This window comes from Anopheles coluzzii, chromosome 3, assembly GCF_943734685.1.
Source record: "Anopheles coluzzii chromosome 3, AcolN3, whole genome shotgun sequence".
NCBI classification, from domain to species: domain Eukaryota; kingdom Metazoa; phylum Arthropoda; class Insecta; order Diptera; family Culicidae; genus Anopheles; species Anopheles coluzzii.
This window is the reverse complement of record NC_064671.1, coordinates 63,990,044-64,017,003: the sequence shown is the minus strand read 5'-3', so window position 1 is coordinate 64,017,003 and position 26,960 is coordinate 63,990,044. Positions and strand designations below refer to the sequence as shown.

The 26,960-nt window shown below is 38.9% G+C and overlaps 1 protein-coding gene across 3 annotated transcripts in view; it reads right to left on the bottom strand.

Annotated features, from left to right (window-relative positions):
* Positions 1-26,960, bottom strand: part of LOC120956222 (nephrin-like) — a 274,578-nt gene that overhangs the window by 50,244 nt on the left and 197,374 nt on the right. For all 3 annotated transcript variants that reach the window (XM_049608295.1, XM_049608296.1, XM_049608297.1), the window contains exon 6: positions 7,957-8,109. In XM_049608295.1, coding sequence (XP_049464252.1) covers positions 7,957-8,109 — 153 coding nt within the window. The remainder of the gene's footprint in view (positions 1-7,956; positions 8,110-26,960) is intronic.

The window sequence follows — 26,960 nt, the reverse complement described above, 5'->3', positions numbered from 1 at the left end:
TGCTCGCGAAAGAAAAGTGATGAATCAAGGATCACACCATGATCCCTGACTGATGACACGCGAGACATCTTGTAACTGTGCAATGAGTAACAAAAGATTGAAGGTTTTCGTTTCCTGTTCACAACTGTTCCCCAGAATGTATTTGTGTTGTATATCATATTACTTCATAAATTAGATTCGTGGTTAAAATTAGAATATCTCAAATGATGCTCGTACAAATGGTTGGATTTTAAAGTAATTTAAAAAAAACACACATACACATACTAGTTTTTGTTGCTTGTACTTCATTACTTACCGATGCTACCTCTCGAAGTCAAACGCTTTGAGTGCCAGGCTATTTTTGTTTATGTTTCCCTGGGGGCCAGCACTTTTTGTTTACATTTTTTATGGCTATCATATATGATAACCATGATCCCCAGTAAAGTGTGATTGCATATAAAAAGTTGGTGAAAATAATGATGATTTAATGCAATTTTGGTTGATTTCTTGTTGTGTTTACATTGTTTTGCTTTGATTTGATAATTGAATCGGCAAATCAACAGTTTAATGTTATGTATGGCTTTGTTTTCGACAAGATGCTTCATTGATGAAAAGGAAATAGTAATCATGTAAACAACGTATGTTGAAAATAAGATAAAATTTTAAATAATATCTACTGTATATTAGCCGATATGAAAATTCACATTATAACTAAAATATATGTGCCTACACTATATTGATCGCAAGAATTGTTATTTTGCATTTATATTGTTGATGTTTGACTATTTATGGGTATTAATAAACTATTCTATAAACAGGAAAAAACAAAAATGCGCAAAAACCGTATAGGGTAAATGTACCTATAGTGGTGGTAGTACCAATAGTGGTGCTATTACTCTAAAATGCGGTTCATAGGGCAAATTAAAAGTATTTAAGTTATTTAAGTTAGTGTGAAATGTTCTTTAGCCTTTTACAAAGGGTTTAAAAGTTAAATGGGGCCATTCCGTTACTTAGTGACCGAAAAATCCATTATTTTGTGAAATGTGTCAACATTTTTCCAAAATCCTTAGGATTTCATAACGAAACTCACATTTCTGTTAACGTTCTAAATGATCACATACCCACGCAATTACTAGTTTTTCAACATGACTGTTATGGAATGTTATTGTTTTACTAACATTATTTGCATTTTGACCATATTTATGCATTTTAAGTGTTTTTTACCATAGTGCCATTATAAGTACACAAAACAGGCATGTTCCTATAGTGTTTATAGTTATAAAATCAATAAATACAGGTCATTTTAGATTTTTTCGAGGAAATTTTTGACATGTCGTACTGTAAAATAAGCAACAGAAATGAGTTTTATTTAGGTAATTTACCAAAAACAGGCCAAAATTCGCTTATATGGCTGAATGAAAAATTGACTTCAAATCAAGCACACTCTTCCGGGTGTTGGTTGATGACAGGTGTGATGCAGTACTTTAGTGAAAAGTTTCATCAATCAAATTTATACATTTTTTACGATCAAATTACGCAAGAAACCAATATTATGGCAGTAATCGTTGCTATTCACACGAAAACATCTTCAAAACTAAGTTATATTGATATTATACACTGTTTTGAGGCATCCTTGTTTACCACCACTATAGGAACACAATACGACGACTATAGGAACCATACCACCATTATAGGTACAACGAAGCAATCACAAAAATATGTATTTTTTCGTAAATTTGATGTATTTCATGGTAAAAATGGTTGTGATTGCGAAGATAAAACATATTACAATTGCTATGTGTTAAAATATTCAGAAATTGTCCTTCCTGACACTTTAAATCCATTAAAACACATCGGTACCTCTACAAATTGCACCACTATTGGTACATTTACCCTAAATTACAAAGTTTTTTTTGTCGCAGAACGCATAACGCAGAACCTGTAACAAGATATTAGAATTTAAAGTTATCATATGAGATAGCCATGGCACTCAAAGTGTTAAGTGATAGACCTGCTGTTTTAATCCCTTACCGTCGCACATCTTACTAGATCGCTGATCCATTTTTAAGAGCATTCTCATCATTTGACGCTTGGTATTTCCAATTCGAATACAACATCAAAGACTTCAGAGAAGAGGTATGAGCTGGGACACATAATAATTCTTCGTCTTATTGATGTCTAGAGTCCATTGTGACTTAAAAGTGTGCTTACTATTATCAAAAGTGTCCTTTTTAGTAACCAGCTGATCTTGACTGAATTATGCATTAGTCACTTTAGCAGACTTGCTATAATTCCATAATTCTTTAATAATTCGTTCTTCGTTTGGGTAGCGAAGTAACAATAGAAGGAGATCTGCGAATTTTAATCAAAACGTGATCAAATGAGCAATCATTTTAAAATCTATGTAATTTATATAATTATTCGCATCAAAATTAACATTAAATTTGCTTTTTATTAAACTTTCAAAATGGTTGTTGCATAACTGTTCCATGTTCAGCTCAATATTAAATAAAGCCCTACCGTAACACTTTACCATTCCCTGCCAAATTCCAGCAAACCAACCTTCAACCCACCCAGCACATCGATAAATCAAGGTGGCAGGAACCGTACTCAGCAGAGCCAGGGCATCGCTGAAGACTTTCGATAAATCTTTTGCAGAGAGTAGTACCAACTTTTCAAATTGACCATAAAAACCTCAAAACCTTGCCGTATCCGGATGGGGTTGGATGGATGGATGGATGGATGAATGGGACCGGACAGGACGTGCCGGCACGCCGGCCTTTCAAACGTGACTCTCATCAATGAGCAATTAAACCGGAAACGCCTTTCCTGCGCGTTGTTTAGCTTTCTGGTGCACGCAGTAGCGCAAAGGGACAGGAAAGGATGGATGTGTAGAGAGTGAAAGAGAACAGCGAGAGCAGCGGAAGGTGGAAGAAAGGTCATCAAAATTACCTACCGAACGCTGTCAACGGGTTTGTCGAGCGCAGACCACCATCACCACCCGGGCACTATTATCATAATTGCCTAAGCATTAAACATTTAGTGCAGGAATGTAAATTAGATACGCACGGGCTGGAAAGGGGTTTTTGGCTCCCCGGAACTGGACCATCGGTTGGGGGAGGGACATGGTTGTAAAATAAAAATCTTTATCATGATGAGACAAAGCGATGAAATGGAGTGGCCCGAACGGTAGACCGAAATGTGCAAATTTTATTGATTTCCATTAATAGAATTTAATTAAGCTTCATCAAAATCAGCTGGCGTGGGGTGTTTGTTTGATTTATATTCGGCTAAGTTTGTTCGATTTGAACTCGGTCTAGCTGTGTGTTTAGAGAAAATATAAGTAGTTCTGGACAACTTACTGTTATTTTTAATAAGTGTTAGTGTGTTAATGTATAATTAAACTAAATAAACAAATTGCAATGGCAGTTTGCAGGGAACGCCTGAAGCTATGCAAATTGTATTTTATTTTATTTATCAAATTATATTATGATGTTTATTTTAAAAATAGTACATTAAATTGAAAATAAATCTTATCTTAATGTTTTGAAATTTTATCAATTAAAAAAACTTAAAAGCTTACTTTTAAAAATATAGCATACATTTAGGCGTTTAATATATTAGGTAAAGTTCAGCCTGAAATAATGAACGATACATTTTGTGGAGCATTTTGCTTAAATTTGTACGAAAATCATTGTTTAACATCACTTCCTAGTACAAATATATCATTTTTACGTACAAGGCATCTCTTTGGGTAATTTTCCACGTAGCAACACTGATCGTTTACTCCCGCCAAGCAACAAAACCATTTTCCCTTTTTATTATGTATTCCCAATGGAACTGTTCTTAATTTGTGTATGCGCCCCGGCTTGTAGTATGGTCAACTGCTCCGGAAGGAAATACAACATTCCAAAAAGCCCTTCAAAGTATGCTATCAGCAGCGCTGGAAGGGTTGTCATACGATTCTCGCTGTGCTGGTAGCAGTAGCAGCAGCACCAGGGCCAGCATATTTATGACATAATTACTGTTCATTTTTATACCTATACACCAGCTTTTGTACGTCCACGAGATGCTGCTTCGGTGAGGTTCGAGGAGAAATTAATTGAGCCCAGGATTTTGTCCCACTCGGAAGTTGCGTTTCGGACAGCGTGACAGAGGTCTCAAAGGAAGCGTGACTCTGTGACGGGCACACGGCCCCAGCCAGTAGCATGTCATAATTTGTTCTCATTATGACGGCCCCAACCGGCGAGCAAACGATTACGAAAAACAGTCACCAAAGGCATGGAAATTTGCAAATACTTTGTCTTTGTGGGATATCAAAGACGGGAGTCCTTTCTTGGACCCGTTAAAAAAGTATCATATTCTTATCGTGCTTTATGTTTTGCAAGAGTTATGGTTTTTTGAATGCCTGTCTAAAAAGAGAGTGCTCCATTCCATTTTTTCCATTTAATACATTCCCCCATCATTGTTACACTTAATGTGTGCGGGAGTTTACAACCAGCGGGTCATCAGTGCAATTTGTAATAATACGCATAATGTGCGCCAGCACTTAAACGCTTTTATGTGTGGGCTAACCGGACCGAACACGGGGAACACCGCGAAAACCGGGACCGCCAAATGCCGGGGGTCGATATGTTAATTTTAGTGTCCCCAAAAGTACCTTTGCGGCGTTATGCGTGTGCCGGTACTGGTTTGAGCAGGGCAGCAAAAAACGGTAATTAGAAATCGGTCACAGTGCGTAGCGCTGGTTCGCCTAGTTCGAAATTGATTTATACCCCGCGAGTTTCACGAGCTCCGGGGGTGGTTGGCAAAAAATAAAACGCGGACTAAATCAGCTCTGGGGGACACTCGGACGAGACTTTTATGGAGCAGGTTTGGGAATCGGGTCTGTCTAGAGGCCCTGCAGAATAAATCGATCCGTAGCATTGGATGCGCTCATGTAAATCATACGTGCCGTTTTCCGTGTCGCTCCCGTGGAGCTATCAAAATAATGTCGAGCTGAACCGGAGCTGATGCCCGGGGCAGTATACTCTGCGCCCTAGCTAGATGCATCGAACGTAGCTGCTGCGGCTGCTGCTGCTACTGTTGTAGGAACAAGGTTTGAACGATTCGATTATGCAGCAACGGACGAGTTGGGGAGTTGGGTTTGGCAAACCCTTTACCCCTTTTAGCGGTTGTTGCGGTTGCGTTCCCAGGCAGCTAAGCATCTAATTTTGTCCCTGGTGCGAATTAGTTCTCCGTTACCGATTCAACCTAGCCAACATTTTATGCGGTGCCACGGTCGAGGGTTTTGTGCGGTGACGGACTCGACCTCTGTGATCAACTGCGAGCCACAACGCGGCTAATGGGCGCATACCAGTGTGTACTAGCATCTGTACACACACACATACATGAGTGACACTTTTAGGTTTTGTGTTTGAATGGGAATGAAGTGGAGGGCACTTAATTGGGATGATGGAATTACGGGGCATTGGTCGCATTGCATCTTTTCGGTAGAAATTGTGCAAGTAGAATCGACAAAAAAGGTGACGGGAGTTGGTGCAATTGGCCATTTGCACACTTCAATTGATATGCATGGCGCGAGTAGTGAGATTGAAGCAGTACGATAACTGTGTGTGTGTGTGTGTGTAATTTTGGGCACAAAAAAGATGTCAAAATCATTTTTGAAGGGCCTTCATTAATTGTATTATGTGGCTATTGATTGGTCCACAAAATCAATTAACAGTATTTGGGAACGGTGAACAAAAAACCATGAGAGTAAATTACATTTATCAAAGTTTTCCAAATTGAGATAGTTATTGGTAACACAGGAGTTCATTATCATTAAGCAATATGATGTGTCTTGGGATTGGTGGGATCAAAATATTTTCTACTTCCTACTCAAATAGTGGTACCGTTTAATTGAGGATTATATTTGATAGGTCGTTTAGAAATGAAGTCGGACAACTCATATTTTCCCATATTGGAGTATTTCGTAACATCGCGTTGTCAGCCTTTTTATATGTAGTTTGACAGTTGGCAGAAATCATTACAACACACCATACAAAACCACACACAAAACTAGCCTGCGGTTTTCAGTCTAGATTTTTTCAGCCTCAAAGCTAGAATTAGAAATTTGAACGTCACTTTTTTTAACGTTGAGTGAAAACTTTGGCTCAAACAGGCTTTCTGGTAACTTGACGAATATACAAAATACTCTTAAAATCTGCATTAATAAGCAGAAGCGATAAAAATCAACCATCTACACCTTGGGCGAAGCCCACCTGTACATTATACCCAATATGATAGCTACTCGAAAATTTCTATACAATGCAAACAGCTGACAGGCTGAAATTTCTTCCTACGAACTTAAAAGGGAAATGGGCCCATTATCTGCCTTTGACACACTTTAGCTATACTCAGGTCAAAAATCAGGCGATGAAAAACATCTGAAAATCATGCATAAATGTAAGAAAAGGTATGACATTCACTCGGTTCACCGAAAATCGGACGGTCAACATTCCTTAAGAAAATGACTACGTAGCTTGACAACATTGGCAAATATGGTAGTAAAATCGTTTAATATTAGCTATTAGAGATCGATCGATAATTTTGGATGGTAATATGAGTGTTACATCGATGGTGATCAGAGTGCTCTATGGAATCAACCAAATGAAATAAAAGAGTAGTTCTAAAAATGGTATTATTATCATTAGTATTGTAGAAAGATAATGGAGGAGCCGTTATATCGACGAACTATACAAGATGTGCAGTAACCTATCTGTCGTGCAGCGTATCAAGCTCGCCAGGCTCCGGTGGGCTAGCCATGTTGTACACATGGAAACGGACGACCCCGTAAAGTCGTTTTAGGCCGTCCACAAGGACAGAGGAGGCGTGATAACCGAGGAGGCAAGAAAACGTGGAGACGTCCGCCGGCAGACGAAGGCGCGAGACCGTGAGCGATTTCGGACACTCCTAAGGCAGGCCAAGGCCGCAAAACGGTTGTAGCGCCGGACAAGTGAGTAAGTAAGTATAATCACAAAAAATATTTTTCAATATTTAAATTTACTAGAATGTTACATGTAAGAGTATTAGAAAATTGATGATAATTTGAGTACATAGGTCAAAATCTCGGCGATGTTCTTACTATTGTTTTATACTTGCAGTGTTAACAATTATATTCTAAGTGTATGAAAGTATGTAGATGTTCATGTTTATATTTGATGAAACTAAACTTCATTAATTCAAACGTTGAATGTACTTATTAATACTTATTTTTTTATTGGTGAAGTATTTTTAAATCGTAAATAATCAATAATATAAAATAAATTGTGTTAGCATTATACTAAACATAGGATCTTCAAAATTGTACATTGTAACCAGTTGAATTGAATAGTTGCCTAGAGAGCTATATATATTATAATGTTAGTTCATGAATGATTGCTGGATCGATCTAAATACTGTGTTATATATTGTCATATATTGTCAATATTGTCCTATTTATTTATTTCATTCTTACCCATTATATTTACCACCCAAGACACAACGGCTCATCAATTAAACCGCTTATGAAATTATGTACAAATTCGCTGTGAATTGTTATTCTCTCGCAATAGAAATATTCTCGCTTCATAAATTTGCACCCTAATTAAACAGCAAAACATTCATCGGTACAAAGCATTTTAAAGCTCCCGTTTTCATAGAAATTTACTGGTTTGTTGGCTTAACAATGCAACGAGCAAGCTTGTTCATAAAGTGGTAACATACGGTTGAACATCGATTTTAACCGTGGGCGAAACAAATTTGAAGCAATAAAAACGATTCAATAATTTATGATTTTCTTTTTATTTTAAATGTTTGCTCCTAACGAATTTAAAATCACTAAAAGCAATATTCAGAGTTTGAAAGCAAAAATGAAAGCAGTTTCATGACATAATATTAATATTAAAGGATAATTAAACACATTGTACGTTAAACTTTAAGCCTTTATTTACTTACTCGATTTGTACTCCACGTTTGCCCGGTACCAGACGATCTGTGCGGCTGGCCTCGCGTTCGGAACGACGCATGTAAGCGTCAGCTCTTCGCCCTCGCGTACTTCCACCTTTGCATGCTGGCTGTAGCCCTGGATTTGGATCGATGTGGGTGGAGCTGAAACGAAATAAAAAGAATTGTACGGATGAGTTAAAGCGATGCCAAAATTTCTCACCACCATCGTCACCACTCGGTCATGTCCCGGGCCTGACTAAAAGCACCAGCGCAGCAGTAAAGTTTTATCCCACGTAAACGAGCCCGCCGACACACAGTGGTACTGAGTCAGCCTGTGTGTGTGTTTTGCACGTGATTGTGCGATTGTGGAAAAGTTCTAGTCCGATCAGTTTGCGAGACCGTTCAAGTGGTACGGCACCGGTTACCTGGCGCAAAATTCCCACAAGCCATAACTTTCCCACAGTTCGTAGTTCCGCAGTCGAAAACGCAGCCGTACTTTAATTGAATGAAATATTAGTCCAGCGTCGCATTCCGGCTAAGAACGCCCTGGTGCTGGCAAAAGAAGCTGTCCCGATTGGCTTCTCACTTCGCAAGCATCGCGAAGCGGAAAGAGCCCGAGATGCTATAAAAATCTAATTTTATAGTGATTTGTTTGACTGTTGTGCCTGGGCAATTGCATCGCTGTTTCGTGTCGGAGTGGCTTTTTTTTACAAGCGACTGACTGAACGAACAACCGACCGAACGCTCTCCACCGTCACAGGCCCACTTCCCGGGGGACACCCGGTGTTCGTGACTCCATTGCCCGTTTGATTGTTAATTCCATTGCCGATGGACAAGTTCTGGACGGGTGAAGGGCATTCTGTGCGGCAAAGCAATGCGGATGCGGATGAAGACGGTGCATATCTTACGCGAGCGCCAGTGAGCACAACAACGGCTGCTGGGCCGTGCAGAGCCTCGTTCATTATAACCTGTTTCTTTGGTTGCGCCTTCGCAAATGGCAAGCATCTTCTGCATTTATTAGCACCAACTGCGGTTGAGTTCCTGTCCATATCGAGCGTAAAAACATGGCACGGAACCGTGGAAATTTTATGTGCACGCGGGAAGTGCTGCGGGTTCTTGGTTTTTAATTTCCAATTAACCAGTTTGCCAGTGACTGTCAGGCACGCCCGAGAGAACGGCCGTTATGCGTGGAAATTATCGAAAATTAGATTGAGTTTCCTTTAGGATAGGCTGGTGCTGTGTTATTAAAATTAGTTGATTATTATGCGCGTAGGCTTTTGAAGCGTGAAAGTATCTTAGGGCGCACATTCATGACAGTTTTACTTGTGGAAGTAAGTATTCTTCATGTACTGACACTGAAAATTAGTGACCGAATAATTGGTCAAATTCAAAATGAAATTACTCCTCAATTTCTGTGTCCCTGGTCAACTATCGATTTGATATTATCTGTTTGGTATGCAATGGAAATCTCTCAATTAATGATTTTCTTTATTTTGAAAACTTCGCAAGAATTCAAATTTACATTTGTTCTAATAAACAATAGAATAGAATATTGTCACGTCGATATATTCTATAACTAAAAAAACGCGAAAATTGCATTCGAACTGCATCCAGTTTTCCACAAAGTTTTTGTGTCCCATCACTGTACAATATTATGTCGCAGGAACAGAGTAATAAAAGAGTAACAGTATTATCATTGAGTGTCATGGCTATCATATATGATAGTCAGTTATATTTCCTGGGGTGCCATGGATATCATATATGATAGCCAGGTATAACTGACTATAAACCTTAATATCTTGTAACAGATGGGGTGTATTATCATGATGTTTTGCAAAAAGATCAACAGAATGATAAATAACTTTGTAATGTATACGGTTTTTTCAAATTGTTGATGTTTTCCGTTTTATAGAATAAATTGATCGATACTCATAGATGGTCCAAAATCAGCCAAAATTGTATTAAAATTAGATATTTTCATCATCTTTTAAATTATCATCTTCGAATCATATCTAATAGCCATAAAAAATGTAAACAAAATGTGCTTGACCCTCGGGTGTTTCCCTAAACAAAACTGATCTGGCACTCAAAGTTTTAAGTATCAACAATTGTAGTACAATGAACGATGAATACTTACTAAATGAAACATTATTTTCGTTTTTTTTTCATAAGCAAAAAATAAAAATTGCTCTGGATTGTGTATATTTATTCAGTAAATATTGTAAAATTGAAGCATCATAGCAAAGTTCATTTAACCCTTTTAAATTTAAAGAAACTTGTTTAATTAAAATTAGAAACATGTCACAGGTGTCTGTTGTCGCAGAAATAAAATAATGAAAAATATGACAATAAGATATAAATATATTTTTACCAAGCCATGAAATTTTCTCGATCCATCCTAGAATACTCCTCAGTAGTTCTGTGCCCATCATCCTCGTTATGGTCGAATAAGATCGATTCAGTGTTGAAGAAACTCGCCTGTTTAGTCCTACGGCGCAAACATCTTTTTTTTAATCATCCTAGGAGAAATAGATTCACTAGACCCTTTAGCTAGAGTTAATTGCAACGTAGGAGCTGGTCAACTTTAACACTTTAAGCGCCGCGTCATATGAAATCGTACGACGGCTTTGTTCACCGCTCAGCTCTGTATCTGACGCTCACCAATTCTCTTGATAATGAATGAGGTAGCAAAGAGAGAACGAGAACGACATGTGCTACGCCGCTTATCGAAATGAAACAAAAGAGTGATAATAGTCGCACGAACAATTGTCGCTCTCATCGCTCTCTTGTCATGCGCTACGTGCTCACTCGCAAACTGTGACGTCAGGCCGGCGGTCAAAGTGTTAAGAAACTATAGGCTACTAAGAGTTGACCAAACTAGACGTGTAGATAGCGATAAAGAACAATGAACACTAGTTGACTCAAAGGCTCTATAAAAATAAACAACGTTGCATACATCTCACGCTATGACTCTTTTGACTGGAACTTCTAATGTTACCCTTGATGTCTTGCTGTGATACTCTCTGTTATTTGCGAATTGTGGTGATCTTACAATGTACCGTGATGCTTTATGTTATTTATTGCTATATTAGACAACTAAGATAGTTAATAAGATCAGTGACAAGGCCGCAACGATGGCCAATCACTTAACAAATTCAAATAAACAAATAAAACCATTAAAATAAATAGTTACTCAACTTTTTTTTTTATTTTTGCCTTCAATAATAGTTACCTTAATTAGTTTATTGGTCTCTATAGTTCTATATATAGTCTGAATACATTGGTTAACAAAAGCCTGCAAGTTCGATAGTCTGCCAACTTTTGAATGTGTGATTTTGATTGGCAAGTTACTCGATAAAAGACAACCGTACATATTTTTCTTTACAAAAAATTATAAACGAATTGAAAAAAAAAAATGAAAAAAAGTACAACAGTCCATAATATTTTTGTATTATTTTCAGAAACCAGGTTTTTCATACAAACGCATATATCGCGCAAACTATCGCGCGTTCAACTTTAAAGCGTTCAGTTAATGGATTCGGAATGTACTTCATTGTTGTTGTAATCGTAATAAGTACTAAGTAATCCCAGTTGCGTTTGATTAGCAACTGGAGTTGAACTAGCGATCTCTTCGATGTAGTACAACAAGTAACATACATTCGAGTGTTAATAACTAATCGAAAGTTGAAACGCAACAACATCACTACTAATAATTAAATTCATTGCACTATAGACTGAATAAAAGCTTGAAATTGTAAGCTTGTTCTCCTTCATTCCCCAAGTTGATTGATACATTTATGTTGGAGCTGTGTACAATTTGTAGTAAATTAAAAACTCGATAGAAAAAAATAATTTCGCATGCTACCAACCTCAAATAATGAAACATTGAAATCAATATGCAACCCATTCCCATTTAGTACCGTTTTAATGAAAACTTTCATCCACCATACGCACCCCAATCCACCGCAACAGTGTTTCGACACGAGTTTTGCATACATTTGGGTGTGGTAAAAGTTGCCAAAAGTCCTACCCCATTCTCAACCCCGCCCCTAAAGGGTAGGAAAGAGGAGGCCAATCAAAATGTACCGTCAATTTTCTCCCCTCCGCGCAACTTAACTTTCAACTGCACTCTTTCGCGCTGGGTAATATCGGTTGACGCGCGGAGTGAAATTGAAAAATTACCAACCCTGCTGCAGTAGTGCTTAAATAAAAAAAAAATTTGCACCCTATTGAATTTCAATGAGCATGCGGCAACGGGAAAACTTTCCCATCAAGCGTACCAGCCGCCGCACGTTTGGGGATTGGGGTTTTCCGGGCAAGGTACATGCGATGCACCGGATCGGAAAATTGTTGCATCGGCACTGCAATTTCGGGGCTGTGGCTGAGAAACGAAGGAGCAAACGACAGAAAACTCAAAATGACAGTGTACCACGTTTCCACGGGTTAATGTGTCGTATTTTCTTACGGGAGGACTTTTACGTCCCATCGCTTCGTTAAGCGTACGGGGGCAAGTGTGTTAGGAAAGGGCAACGCAGCGCGAAGCGAAGGTGTTGTTTTAGAGTGGTTCGTCTTGATGGGTGGAAAAAGTTTGGACCAAGCTTTTTCCTTTTCTTCCCGGTCAATTTCAACCCCGGGCCGCTGCCATGGAAAACTTTTTTCTCCCCAAAGTGAGGGACGGAAATGGTGGAAACACCAGAAGGGTGGGTTTTATGCAAAACCGTGTGCGGTGGGGTCTTCGGTCTTCCACCGGCTTTTATCCATTTGTCTGGGTGTGTGGAAAGAAAAGATTGCACACACATACACTGCATCCGAGTGGAAAGTGCTTTCGAAGCTTTCCACCAGTTCCTGTAGCCGAAAAAGGGTTGATTTTGCCTTCAAGTTGTCGTTTTTCTCTTGCATTTGTGTGTGTGTGTGTGCAGAAAACTCCCTTGAATAACCCTTCTCGGTTCGCGACCCGTTGGTTAGAAAAGTGGGCCTTATGCAATGGTTGTAAAAATACCTCGCACCAGAACGCCCAGTTCCCTGCGTCTGGTGCCATAATGTGTGCTCTTGGTAGAAGCACAGGGCATTGAGAGGGAAGGGAGGTAAAAATATAAAACACACACGGAGGGATGTGTGCTGGAAAATGGGTTGAAAATAAATCTCATATGGGTTCCATCGCCACTGCATCTTGGCAGATGGGAGAAGTGTGCTATGTGTTGGTTGGAAACATTTGCTCCCTTCGTGTTGCTTCTCCTGGTAGCCTTTTGGGGAAGTTCGTTTTGCCAAAAGCGAGATGGGTTCTTCCCATCCACCCTGCAGAAACTGCCAGATGTGAAACGTGTGCGCCGATATTTTGAGTTTACCGGGCGGATGGTGTGTATGGGGTGAAGCCGCCGGTAAGGATATAGTCCACCGTCGGCGGTTGTATACAAAAGCATGCCGGAAACGAAGCTCAGGCTATCCTCTCACGGGTTTACTCCCAGAAAAAAATGAAGAAAAAAGAAAGAAATGGGATTCCGAGGAGGAATGAACTTTCCGAAAGTCGTTTTCATGGATAAAAATTTTATGATGAATTCTCAGTGCCACCAGTAGCAACAGCAGCCAACCATCGAATGTCTGCTATATTTGGGGTCTGTGTGTGTATGTGTGAGTGTGTGTGTTTTTTTGTACTCTCGAAGGAATCAGCGTTACCAGCGAGTACTGGAATGGTTGTACGAATTGAGCGTGGATTAGATTGACTTTTTTTCTTCTCTTTACTTTGCCTCACCCTTTGCTGTGCTTTTTGGTGCTACCCGTATCCCCAGGAAAAGTTCAAATCGGGTATTCGCGAAAAGGGTGTACTACGGCGCAAAGAAAATGGTACTGCGTGTACTTACAGCGGCAGGGATATTGTGTGTGTGAGAGAGAAAGAGTGTGAGAGAGAACTGAAGACAGCCGAAAAGCTTTTATGGAGATGTGGCTTATTGCGGAGTGGCAGGCAGGGTGAATTATACGTGGCGTTTGGCAGTAAAAGTTTTGTTAATTTGAGTAAATATTAGCATTTCAGGGGATAAAATGCAATTTTTGTGAGATAAATAAACCATATAAAACGAGACGACGCGGCCCAGCAGTAAAGTTGCGTGATTTAATTGAGGCGTGTGTGAGTCTTATTATGTTTGTACGTGTTATTTTCGACGAAACAGGGATAAGATGATGATTTAAATTTAAAATGAGGACAAAATAATGAAATAACCCTGGGCATCATTTTCTTACGATGGTGTGAAGCGGGATGTACATGTTGATGCTCGATTAACTTTGTGATAGGGGGTTTCAAATATTTAAGCTGTTACGAAGAATTATACGATTAAAAGCAGAAACAGTATTCTACTATTGATGAGTTTATATACACGCTTGTAATAGCATGGTTAAAAATGTATATCGAGCATGATAAGCGATGGATTGTTTCAATGTGTACCATTTGTCGTCGCACTTATAAAGAAAAGCGCCAAAATGTATGCAATGCGCATAGCAAAACTCTAGGCTTGAAGTTTGCTTTGAATCTGGCACGTCGTCTAATGAAAGTCGTACCGTTTTCAATAAACATCGAGCTGTAGTACGTCTTTCTGTAGCAAAGGCTTTACTGTTCAGCTTTGTGATGCAAATAAGTAATTTAAAATTTAGCGATACCACCATGACTGTGTGAGACATGCTGTAGAAAATAAGGCAACACATTTTGAGTATCAAGAATTGAGGCAAGTCGTACTGTACGTAAGCATTCTTGTTTGGCCGTTTGATATTGGCAAAGGGATTGGTTTATTTCGAATAGTATGTATGTCGCTTTTCCTTGTATGTAAGTCGTATGTAGTTCTTGATAAGCCTTAATATAAACAAATTTTAACTTTTTATCTTAATAATAAAACTAATTTAATGTAAAATTTGATGTTAAGCGAAGTTGAAAATTCTGTAATATTGCTTGTATATAATTAATATATATTATATTAATAAAAATAACTTGTTTATATTAAATAAATAAATAAATAAGTATAATTTAAATATTTGTGTAACGAACAGGTAGACTTTTTGAAATTAAATACACCGTACATTTTCTGCACGGATGGCTGTTTATTGTTAGTAGCAATATAGTTATATTTATTCAGATAAAACAGTAAAAATATAGCTGTTCTAAATAAAATATAGCGTTCTAACATTGCTTCAAAATAAGGATCTACGATTTGTTAATCGATGTAAATTAGCAATCAACGAAATTAAAAGAAAATAAATAGTTAAAAAAGGCTTTATAGAAGGAATAATCTCTCTTATAGATGTGTAACAAAAACTAGTTGTCGATCGCAATTTGAGAACATCAGAAAAAAAACTCAACTTCAATGCAGTGACAATCATAATAACGGATGCGATTGATCTAAGCCGATTCCGCACCCAATCCAGCTGGTGCCCGTTCAGCGAGGGTTCACGTTATATGATTGCATGTCGAAACACTGTCGCAAAAGCTCATATGTATGCAAATAGAGCATCGGGTCCGGTCGACGGGTTGTAACAATCCCGTGAGCTATTTTGAGTCCCACGGGTCAACTCCGGGTTGGACATCGACCGAGCTCGGGTTCGCGAAACCCACTTGGATCCCTTCACGCCAAGGGTGGAGGGGGAGAGAAAGTTTCATTTGTGTTTGCCTGTGTTTGTGCATCAGTGCACACTGGTAATGCTCGTATTTCGTACCAATTCGATGTTAACAGCTGAATTCATGAACCGAAACACAACCGTTAGCAAGATTCGATAGCCATTTAGCCTGTACATGTGTATGTGAGTGTATGTGAGTATGCTTGTGAGTCTGTTCGATACATTTTTAATAAACGGACACTTTTTGGGTACCGTGCACGAACGATAACCTTTTTTTGTCGTCGGTCCTTTGGGGTACACTAGCGCCTAAATGTATGCACAATCGTTTCGCGCAAAGCTTAGTATTCTTCTTCATATTGATACATACAAAAAAAGAGAGGGATTCGAAGTAGTGTGTGTGTATGTGCATCACACACAAGGGGCACAGTGGGCCAAAGTTTTTAATAAGAAGCGATACCGCTGGACCATTGCTTTCAAGGGGTCGTGGGCTGGCGGTATTTCCATATTTTCAATAAACTTTTGCATTTTGTCCCTCCCTCCCAACGGGGATGGGTACCATGTGTTTTCCCGAGCGTGTGTCACCGAGCGTGGCCAAAAAGTAAGAAAGTGAAAACTGCAAACAGCAATCGAGGGGAAAGAACGCAATGCAACGAAATGGTGAAGAGGCCCGGGTGAAGTAAAGCCTGCCAGCGAGTATCCTTGAAGCAGCAGCCAATCCGATTGACCGGTCCCTTGGGCCGAACTGGACAGGATGAGGACGGTGGCGACCGAAAACCCGTGAAAAAGGAACTCGTTCAATAGAACGGAAACTCGGAACCGGCGGTAGATTCTGCGGTGCGGTGCGGTGGATCTGCTCCACTGCGCTTTCAGGGAAGCCGGAAGCTACGGTGGGTACTTTGGGGACCATCGTTTGACCTTTTTTCCATTTCGTCTTTCTTCTATTTCCGTGGAGTTTTCTTGTGTGTCACCAACGTTTTTGTGTGTGTGTGCTCTGGTTGTTGTTATGTCTTACTCTTTCTCTGGGTTGATCAGTGAAAGGATGGAGGCATTTTTCTTACGTTCTTCACGGTTTGCTTTGCTTCATTGCCACGGGACCATGGTGGACTGCTTTAATGGTTTCATTTTACGGCTCATCGCAACCGAGGCCAGGCCTCAACCGCACAATATCTGCTGCTGAACGAGTGTTCGGTTAAGGTGCTGGCGAAAAGGATGGCAAAGGTGGTCCTACCTACCACCGGCAAGGTAAGTCTATTAAATTCAATTACGTAATGATTTTATCCATTGCGCTCAATGGTTTATACGCTTGTCGAGTTCAGCCACGTTGCTGCCGGGCTGTGCAGCTGCATCGGAAGGGCTGAAATCGAGCAGTTCAAACTGTGCTGGGAACTAATTCTTCTGACGCAGCAGCACCAGGAGCACTCGTGCATTCGGGCAAGGCACGCGGTGGCTGTTCTTTGGGGTTTTGGATTCTTTTCTGTGGCATCGGTTTTTCCCCACATAATGGTACAGTAGTATTATACATAAAGAAAGTAATCGATCCGCAGCATCCGTTTCGTTTCCCATCCGGTTGGTGAAATCGGTTGGTGCAGTAAATTCTTTCTTTTAGGTTTACTTTGTCCACGAAGCAACTTTGAAAGTAAAAAAGGAAAAGAAATAGCCATTGTGTATTCAGTATGTACTGCACAGTGCAACTGAGAAGTTTGGTGGAGGTTTTTGTTGGTTGGAAATGTTTGGAATGTTGTAATGTGAGAGGTTTAACAATATTACACAAATTATCCGTGAATGATGCACAGTTAAAGTGAAGAAAAAAAAAAGATTTTTTTAAATAATGATACAGAATTGATGTGAAAGTAATCGTTACCCATGTAGTAGTATGTATGGAATAGGGTTAATTAGTACTTCATCAACATTTAACATCTTTTTTATTTTTTTCAATGAATTAATTTGCTGTGGTTATAGAAGGATCAGTCCCGTGGTACAGGAAATGAGTTCCAGCCCAGTATATACTTTACGGAAACTACTTGATGAAAACCATTTTAAGATTTTCAGGGCTAAAATGACTGGGCAAATGTTTATCAGTGGCAGTCATAGTTGTTTTAAATCACTTGTGTTACTTGATGTAATAGCTAAACAAAACTTTTTCGAAGTACAAATTACATAGTTTCAGATCAGGATTGATTTAGAAAGATTTCTGGTATCTTTGCTAGAGGCTAGCATCTTTGAAGTTGTACAATAGTAGTATTTTAGTAATTTTATTATTTTACGATTAGCTGTTTTGTTTGTTTCTCGTAAAATGTACAACATTATTCAAGACATGCCTTAATATATATGAAATAATTGTAATATAAATTTACAAAAATATACGAATCAAATATGTGAACATGCACTGCTGCAAGTTGTTTGACTAATTTGAATAATCTGATTTGATGGAATTAATATAGGAATGAAACATAAAATAAGTTTTAAAACCCAAGTAAAAAAAGCACTTATGTATGCATTTAATATACATTCTAAATTACCTAAACAGGACAAAAACAAACAATATAACAGATCCTATGCAAACGTTCTGAAAAATCATGTGCTGGAAAAGAAATATTCTTAATGCAGTTGAAGCCATTTTGTTCCTTTGAACAGGGGCCAAGATGCATTTCGCAGGAAAATATTGTTATTTCGTCACTGACGCAAAGCTTGCGCCCCGGAATATGGAACGCATGCCAAGGATATTATTTCTCACGCTGTATGCAGTAGGGCACCACAATCCTGTCCAGTCGTATATTCTCTCTACTCTTCGCTTTCTTTCATTCTCACCCAACAATCCAATCTCGTTATTATGCTGCTTGCTGACCATTGGGATTGAAAGGATTGTTGGATCGGTGCTACTGTGCCAGCCAACAGGCAGTAGCAACACACACAGAAAAAAAAGAAAGCAACAAAAAAAAAAAACGATAGAGCCACAGAGCTGGGATGCTTTCAATTTCCTTTTTGACTTCTTACGGTCAGTCGTAGGTTGCGCGGTTCGGTTATGCGAGATAGCATTTCGTGTGTCACTTGAGCGCCACAGGGACGTGTTCCGTTTGCCCTTTTCGCCTTTCCCGGGGCCAACCATAGTGGAAAAGTGACCAGGGCCAAAAAAGTAACAATACTACCGGAACTGAAGGAGCAGGGTCTGGGGTGTGTATCACGCCGGAATCACTGCACTGCAGATGCAGCAAGTGCATATTGATGCAGCAGGCAAAACTGGGTGCTCCATAAAGCATACAATTCGTACCCTTGCTGGCAGACTCGATTTCGATCGAATAATGGAAACCGGGACTGGTAGTAGAAAAGAGTGAGCATTCAATACCGGATAAAGGCAGTTTTTTCCCCCTTACTGTACACAACTGTACGAAAAAATCCACTTTTTCCTTGGAACAGATGGAATCTTGTTGATCGAAAGAATAAGCGGAAAAGCAGTGATGAAAGGCAAACTGAACGGAATGGCAAGACTCTGGGAGGGTACGCTTCTGCTAGAAAAATAGTCAATAGAATGATGGAACGATCCATGTTGTTGACCTTCACTTATTAGGTGCTTGATGGTTTGTTATATGTGTTTGCACAATTGGCTTTTGATAAAACTATTCATTTCTAGGAAGCCATCGGATTGAAATGGAGAGGATGGCACAGTTTTGTAAGAAATGGGGAGGTTTGCGTTAATCGTTATTCTGTTGTTTTTCTTTCCTGTTTTGGGGAGGTTTGCGTTATTCTTTATTCTGTTGTTTTTCTTTCCTGTTTTTTACCAATCTATCAGATAATGAAAATATTGAAGAAGAAGATGCATGTTTAACATTTTTGAATTCAATTAACTATTTTTTATCGATGCAGATAATTTTGTCTTAAACTGTGGATATAGAGATATATTAAATATATAATATCTAATATTTATATAATATGATATATAATTTTAACTCTCACTTGACGGATAAAAATACTTTTTCTTTTCATCAATAGGACAATTGGATTAGAGACGCTTTCATTTGACACTGCTTTGAGATGACCCAGAAGTTATTTGCGTTTATTTTTGAAAACATTAGTTCTATTGTTAATAATTTCGTTACGACAAAGAGCTCGCAGCAAACTTGTTACAGAAATGTTAAAATCGCCAAGAAACTTGCCAAGAGGTTGAAGCGTTCTTTTGAAATGTTTCAAAATAATTTGATGGTGCATCAACAGTTTTTAATGCAATTCGTAATAATTAAAAAGCAAATTTTCAACAGTTCAACAAAAAATATATATTTTAAAACTACCACCAACTTTTCATCCTTTCCCTCTTAAGAAATTTTTTTTTTGATTTTTAAAAATTGTGTGTTGCCAAAAAAAGTTTATCTGCTACATTTTACCAAGTAAACGCCCTAAACAAAGTTCTTCCAGAGGTGATAGAACCCAAAATGGCGATAGAAGTGAATGACCAAAATGGCGAAGGTTTTGCACTCCACTTACATCGATTTTGTTGAGGTGCTGGTTTTCTAAGAATGATCTTGAATTATGTGTCAAGAAGTTTTTTGATATCTTTTTTTAAGAGAAAGCAATGTTCTTTAGCATACAGTTACGCGTTAAATTGATCTATCATTGAGCGTAATAAATGTGTGAGGTTCAACTTCCACGACCAGGTAGAACACATCGGCTGGTATTATTGAATCTGTTCGTAGCGGGAACATACGGCGCTCACATGAAATTCTAGGGATGGCAACACATTTCTTACGCCCGGTCCTGCAACGCCGCGGTGAATAACTGTAGCAACCATCTAGTACGTTAGGAAAATGAGTGTCGGGACGTACGCCGCCGCTACGAACGGATTCAATAATACCAGCCGTCATGTAGGATCAACCAATTGATCTGCTCCTAGAACAAAAATCAAGCAAATTCACTGTCTGGATTTAGACTACTTTAGTCTACTCAATTGAGAGTAACTAGAGTTAGCTCCCCTGATCTTTAACTCATTTGTGCTCGTTTTGTTCACTTCATCAACAATTAGTAAAAATATATAAAGTGATTATGCTTTATCAATCGATGGTAATTAGAAAACATTTGAACTCGCAATGTATTAACTTGCACTGATGAAAATATCTTCGAAACAAACCATTACTACCTTTGGCCCCAAGATGACTCAGAGTTTTAATCCCTCCCTAAGTACCACAACGAAACCTCCGCCGTTAAATACCTACTGCTTTCCCAAGGTTGTGTGTCATTTGTGCAACGAATCGCCTGGAGGTGCTCGTTGCTAGGCAGTCCAATGTTCCAAAGTCTACCAACGAACCCAAGCTTCCATTTCGAGTAATGACAGTGCCAACGGTAATAGTGCCAAACGACTTGAGGGTCGGCTTTACGAAAGGCTTAAAGCTCGTCATTGGAGGAAGTTCGCTGCTCAACTTTTGTCTTCACAGTGTTCGCTTCAACGAAACGAGATTTATTAGAGCATCCATCACTGATAGTGTGTGTGGTTGTGTATTTGTTTGTGTGTGTGCATTGAGGCACTGATGATACCGAAACATCGTCAAAAAACGACACGACAAAGCGAAGAGGACGAGGCATTCTGCGGCCGACAGCTCAACGGAGCATATAAGAATGGGAAAGGAATGTGGTTCCAATTCTGTGAAGGAAGATCCGAATGTAAGGTTCTGGAAGGAATTGGACGAATAGTTGTGACCCCTCGGCGAAGCCATCTTAGTATGTGTGTGTGTGTGTGTGTGTGTGTGTGGCCATAGGGGAAGAAATGTTCCTTTGACACTGAACTTCAAAAAAGCGCCCGATTTGGTGTGCCTTTCTGGCAGCACGTAGCGGTGCTACGAAGTTCAAGTACAGAGTCATACAATCCGTACCCTTGCCCAGAAAATCGTTTGGGAAAAAGTTAGCCGTACCGAGTAGGAAGAAATCGTTTCTCGAGACAGAATTCGATTCATTTCTTGCCGGTCCCGTTCACACCCTATGACTGTCAGAAAGGTTCCGTTTCGTTCGCCACGCCGAATGGTTTGCCCGGATGAGGTGGGCTTAGTGGTGTTGGACGCTGTGAAAGAAGATTAAACGTATGCAGTGCCGGTACCTTTAGGATACGGTCAGCCGGCTACGGGACGACACACTGTACGTGCATTCCTTGCCTTGCGAAAAGAGACACACCGGGACGGGCAAAAAGTGTAACCCATTTCCATTCCGGCAGGCAACGAACAAACGGACATCTGTTATCGGTGCAGCACACATGCTGACGCACATTTGCGAGGACAAACGAAAAGCTGCTGGCAGAAATCCGTAAAATCCTACCCTTTCCCCCCTCGTGGAAGGACGGGTGCGGTGATACGAAATCGTAAAGTGCAACAGTGGGTAGAATTCAATTTAGTAAAATCACTTTCCTGTGCCCTGATGCGTACCTGCGTTGTCGGAATGCATTTGCGGGACGTTGGAGTGCACTGTTTGTGTGATTAAAGCCGATCAACAGACACTAATGCATCGGTTGATGGAATTGAGAACGTATGAACGGGGTTTTAATCAAAGTTCGAGACATTTGGGATGGAGTGATCATTGCAGGAAAAGGGTCGTCGGCTTGCACTGATTGGTTTTGTTTGTATTTGATTAAATGAGGGGTTTGTGTACACTGCTAGCCCACAAACGGAACGGAACATGCACTTAGAAAGTAAATATTTTTTCAATTTCAGTTAATGTTTAATACATTGAGAGTTTGAGTCAACACACTTTTAGATTGTTTGAACTATGTTTTTTGTAAGTTCTCGTCTTTACTGTTTTTTTTTTTTAATGAGGATTTGCCTGTGACCTTTTTGCCAGAACATGATCGATTATGCCTGAGCGCTTAGAAGCAGTCAGAAAAAAGAGAAACTCTGCTTTATCACAAATGAACGACAAGGAATACCAGCACGTTTTTTGTTCGGGCAAGAGAGTACACTGCGTTGCGTATAACTAGATTTTATGTAGTCGCGCATATATAAAATCTCGATCTTTTAACTCAATTGTGTTTAACTCATGTGTCTCCTTGCACTCGCCGGAAAAATGTAACTTTTCGTTCTGTATAGGGTCTTGATTCAAAATATTTATTTTATCTGAATATCTGAATATGCTCTGAATCTGAATTCCTTTTGGCAATAAAATTAAATTGTAAAATGTAATCGATGCTTTAGTAATCTTTAAAATAAATTTATGAAGATAAAATGTGTTTATGTACAAGCAAATAATTACTTTAATTGAAACGTTGTGCTACGCAAAGTGGTCTCAGGTATGACGCAAAATAATCAAACATTAAAACATGAAACGTCATGGGATCAAGCCCCGAATGAACCGTGTCACCATACTTAGGACTGACTATCTTGATATGGTAATAAATAAGTCATCGAAAGCCTATCCCACTAGTGGTACAGGCAGGCATCGACCGACAACGGTTGTTGTGCCAAAGAAAAAGAAAAAAACATGAAACGTCACAACAAAGCGGTAAAACTCATCGCGATATCAGAGAGAACGGTTCTAGTTAAGCGTTACAGCCACTCTAGTTTTAGTGTAGGTCTTGATGAATAGTTCTTAGATGATTATTCATTAGTTTTTGTTTAATATTCTTATGTTAGATATGTTGTTATTGTTTCTTACAGGTATATTTTATTATATTAATGATGCCTGTTTCGTTTAGATAGGTTTTTTGTCATTTGTAATTTTTGCTAATTTAGCTAATTTTTTTTCCAAAAAATTTGATTGTCTGTCGTGCAAAATTACTCATGTAGAACTTATAATGAAAATGTACGTTAATTCTACAAAAGCAGCTCCATGAGCTCCACGCTCCACACTGTTGGAGCGTTCTCATAGGCGTTCGTTGGGCGTTAAATGGAAAAGTGTCTTAAAAGTTTTTAAGTTAACACGCCTTTATGTTCATAAATTTCCAACCCGTTGGTGGTGTTGGTTACCACTAATCGTATCATTGAACCCAATTGAACGAATTGAACCCTACACAATTCAGCGAATCGTTTAACCCAGACCATTCCAAAAGTGTGTTTCTCTCTTTCTCGCTCGTCTTCTCCGTTTGTTGCTATATTAGTCTTGCCATTGGGATGATAAGTACACCTTTCAGACTTGTCAATATTCCTCATCAATATTTAGATGTTTCAAATAGCTCTCTGAAATCTTTTATGTTGAATTAATATATTTTCAACGCGAAATAATGTAACAAATATTGTAACATGTTTATTTTTCAAAACAATATTTTATCATACATTTCCAAGTAGATAATTAAACTGATTAAACTGTGTAAACTGTGCTATAATAGTGTAATTTACTTCAAGAAGATCTTAGTATTATGAGCGAAGATCGCTTATCTGTGATGGAAAAGTTTGAAAAGTATGTAAAACTTCTGAAAAAACACTAAAATTGCATCTTTATTCACGCCAATTCCAAGTAAACGTATCGTTTCGTACTGATCTGTAAGGAGACGCCTAGTAGGTTTCGACTTCCTTTTTTTCGACTTCCTCAAATGTATCGAACCACTCACGTAGCACTGTTAACACTTTGAAGCTGCTGAAATAATGCTGAAACAAGGGGAGAAAAATGAGCACCGAGAGTCGATTGCGGGGCAAAGCAATAACGATCTGCTGTTGCCGTCGGGCGTTGTATGATGTCGTGCACACGGGCGTGAAATAAAACAATCAAATATCTACCGCACGTGAGCTTATGTGGGTGAGCGCGAGCGTGTGTGTGTATGTATGTTGTTGTGGGACGGTGAAAGTACATCTTTTCTTTTACTTTTCGTAGCACTGCGTGATGTATGCGTATTGTGTGTTGAAACGTGCTGTATCTTTATTTGGAACAAAAGAATGTACCATCATTGTGCTATGCTCGTTGCCTTTTGCACTGAGACCCCTGGGAAGGTGACAAGCACAAGATAAAAAAAAGAAAAGATGAAATGATAAAGTGTTCTTTTTTATTGCTTTTATGCGTAGTCAAAAAGCAATTCTCATCACAAGAACAACAGCGACCACGAGAACCAAATCCGCGATCGATCTGGCACAAAAGGCAGTGAGATTCAACTTCAGTCAACTTTCTGTATACAAGCATGCTTTTGTTTTTTTTTTATTGAAAGTGGAAAGTGGAAGTATGGTACGGTTCGTAAGTAGAGTCAAGGTACCAATTCGATTGGGCAGAGTGATTCTGCACTGTGGAGATGGACTTGTTAACGTTATCGATAGGAAGTAACGCATTCACCTAGTTGTGGTATATTTTTTTCATTTCGCGTTGGTTACAAAGCTGACATTTACGCGTTGCTTTCGAGCTGCTGGCTACAGAGCTGTGTTCTTTACATTGCTTCTAAGTGTCATTGGGAATGGGCTTTGGGCAAACTTTTTTGGCACAATTTATGTCGTTTGTTTAGCTATCGCTCCCACACCCGACTTTCAAGCTCGAGCCCTTGTTATCGTATCGCACAACTTTTCCATACGTTTAATGTGAATTCAATGAAGCTTTTGAACTTTCCAGGCAGTACATTGTTTTCTATGATACACGAGCAATCGAATCATTCACCAAATCAATGGGACGGTTTCGAGGGTGTTTATGCGTTTGCAACATGAAGAAAACTTTTGTACTGTCTTAAATTGTTTTATTCGATCGTCAATCCGCAAACAAGAGATTGAAATAAACACAAAGGCATCACTGAAATCGTTTTTCATACTATTTTATCATATTGCTGGTTGTATTGAATCAAACTCATTTGAACGAGGATTTCATTTATCATTTCAATGGCACTTCTATTCGGTGAGGTAAGAAAGCTTAAATTTTAGCTCTTGTGAGTGAAAATGTTCATTAAATGCGTTGAATTTTTCATACCTTATTGACAGCTATGTTCCTTCTTAATCACATTTACATTCATAATAAGAGTTAAGATGTGCATCTTTCTTGCTCTTATGAAAATTTTTAAGCCTCCTCATTGTTACACCCGCTCTTATTCAACAGTCCTAACGACTTGCGGATTACAGGGTCTGAAAGCCTGAGGCTAGTTTTTTACATCGTTTTGTTTGAAATTATATAGATTGAAATAAAATGTTATAACTATTCTATTTCAATCTTGGCTACAAAATTAAAGCGAAAAGAGGTCTTACTTTTTTTAATCCAATGTGTCCAATTAGAATATTTTAACGTTGAAACAATCTTTTTAACATAAATAAGGACCTCAGTCTAGTCTTCACTAAATTCTCGTTGTTTAAAAAAAATTATTCACCTTTTTTAATTAAAAAAGTGTACAGTGAACCCTCTCTTATTTGAGAGGCGATGGGACTGTCGAATAAGAGGGGTTTTCAAATTACAGAGGTTGAAAGTGAGTGAAAGGTCCATCCAAACAAGAAAGAGGCAGAACATTTAGTATGCAGCCTTAACTGTTGCTATAGGAAACTGCGAACAGGATTGCCAATTTGAGCATACATCAATCAATGACCATGGCAACACCATACACAAATAAGCTGGACACAGATTTCAGAGGTTTTCCAAATTAGAGGAACAAAAATGTACTGGAAATCAAGGGACTGTGCAAAATGTTCAAATAAGAGAGGTTTTTTAAATTGGAGAGGTGTCAAATAAGAGAGGGTTCACTGTATTATGTATCGATTGGCAAGCTGCATCTGGTAAACATAGCTGTATCTAAATAAATCATGACCTACTTTAAACTGTGTATTAGCTTGGTTATTGGTAACGTGATGTGTCATCCTGCGTAGGATAGTGAGTATGTAGTGATCGGTCCATTGTTCTTAAAACAGGCTCATTCTGTTTTGTTGTATGACATGACAGTTGTACAAAAGTATTAGCACTATATATTTGACCGGCCTTACCCTAAGTGATAGTGTAGAATGAAATGCAATGGATGCAACTCATAACGCATATTAATTTACCAGGAAAGCATAAGCACAGTTCTTACCGAAAACAAAAACGCTCTCCCTTTTGATATATTTCTGTAAAATTTAGCAATACTTCTCTTTAATCCCGTATCCTTCTTTTCTTTAAATAATTCAAACGTTACTCTCGTAAAAAATCAATTCATTACATTTAAGATTAAAGTCAATGTAAATATCAGCCCATTGGTAGGCCCAACTTTGATACAATTCTGGTATGGACGCATCAAACCGGAAATGGTCTCCCTGAAGTCTCGCTAATAAAGTTGGTGACAGCACCATCGTCGAAAGGAAGAAGAGAAGTACGGTACGAGCAAACGGGCGTCTTCGAATTTGGGTTGTCCGTTCATATTGTTCCAAATTTGTTTCCACTTTCTCCCGTTGCTTTGCTCTCTCACTCCAGAGACCCTTTTGCAAAGCGTTTATCGTCCGAAGAAGTGGACACATTGGACACAGCCATTGACACTGCTCTAATGATATTCATGTCGCGTTTCCATAGTTGTGTCTTTCTCTGTCTTACTC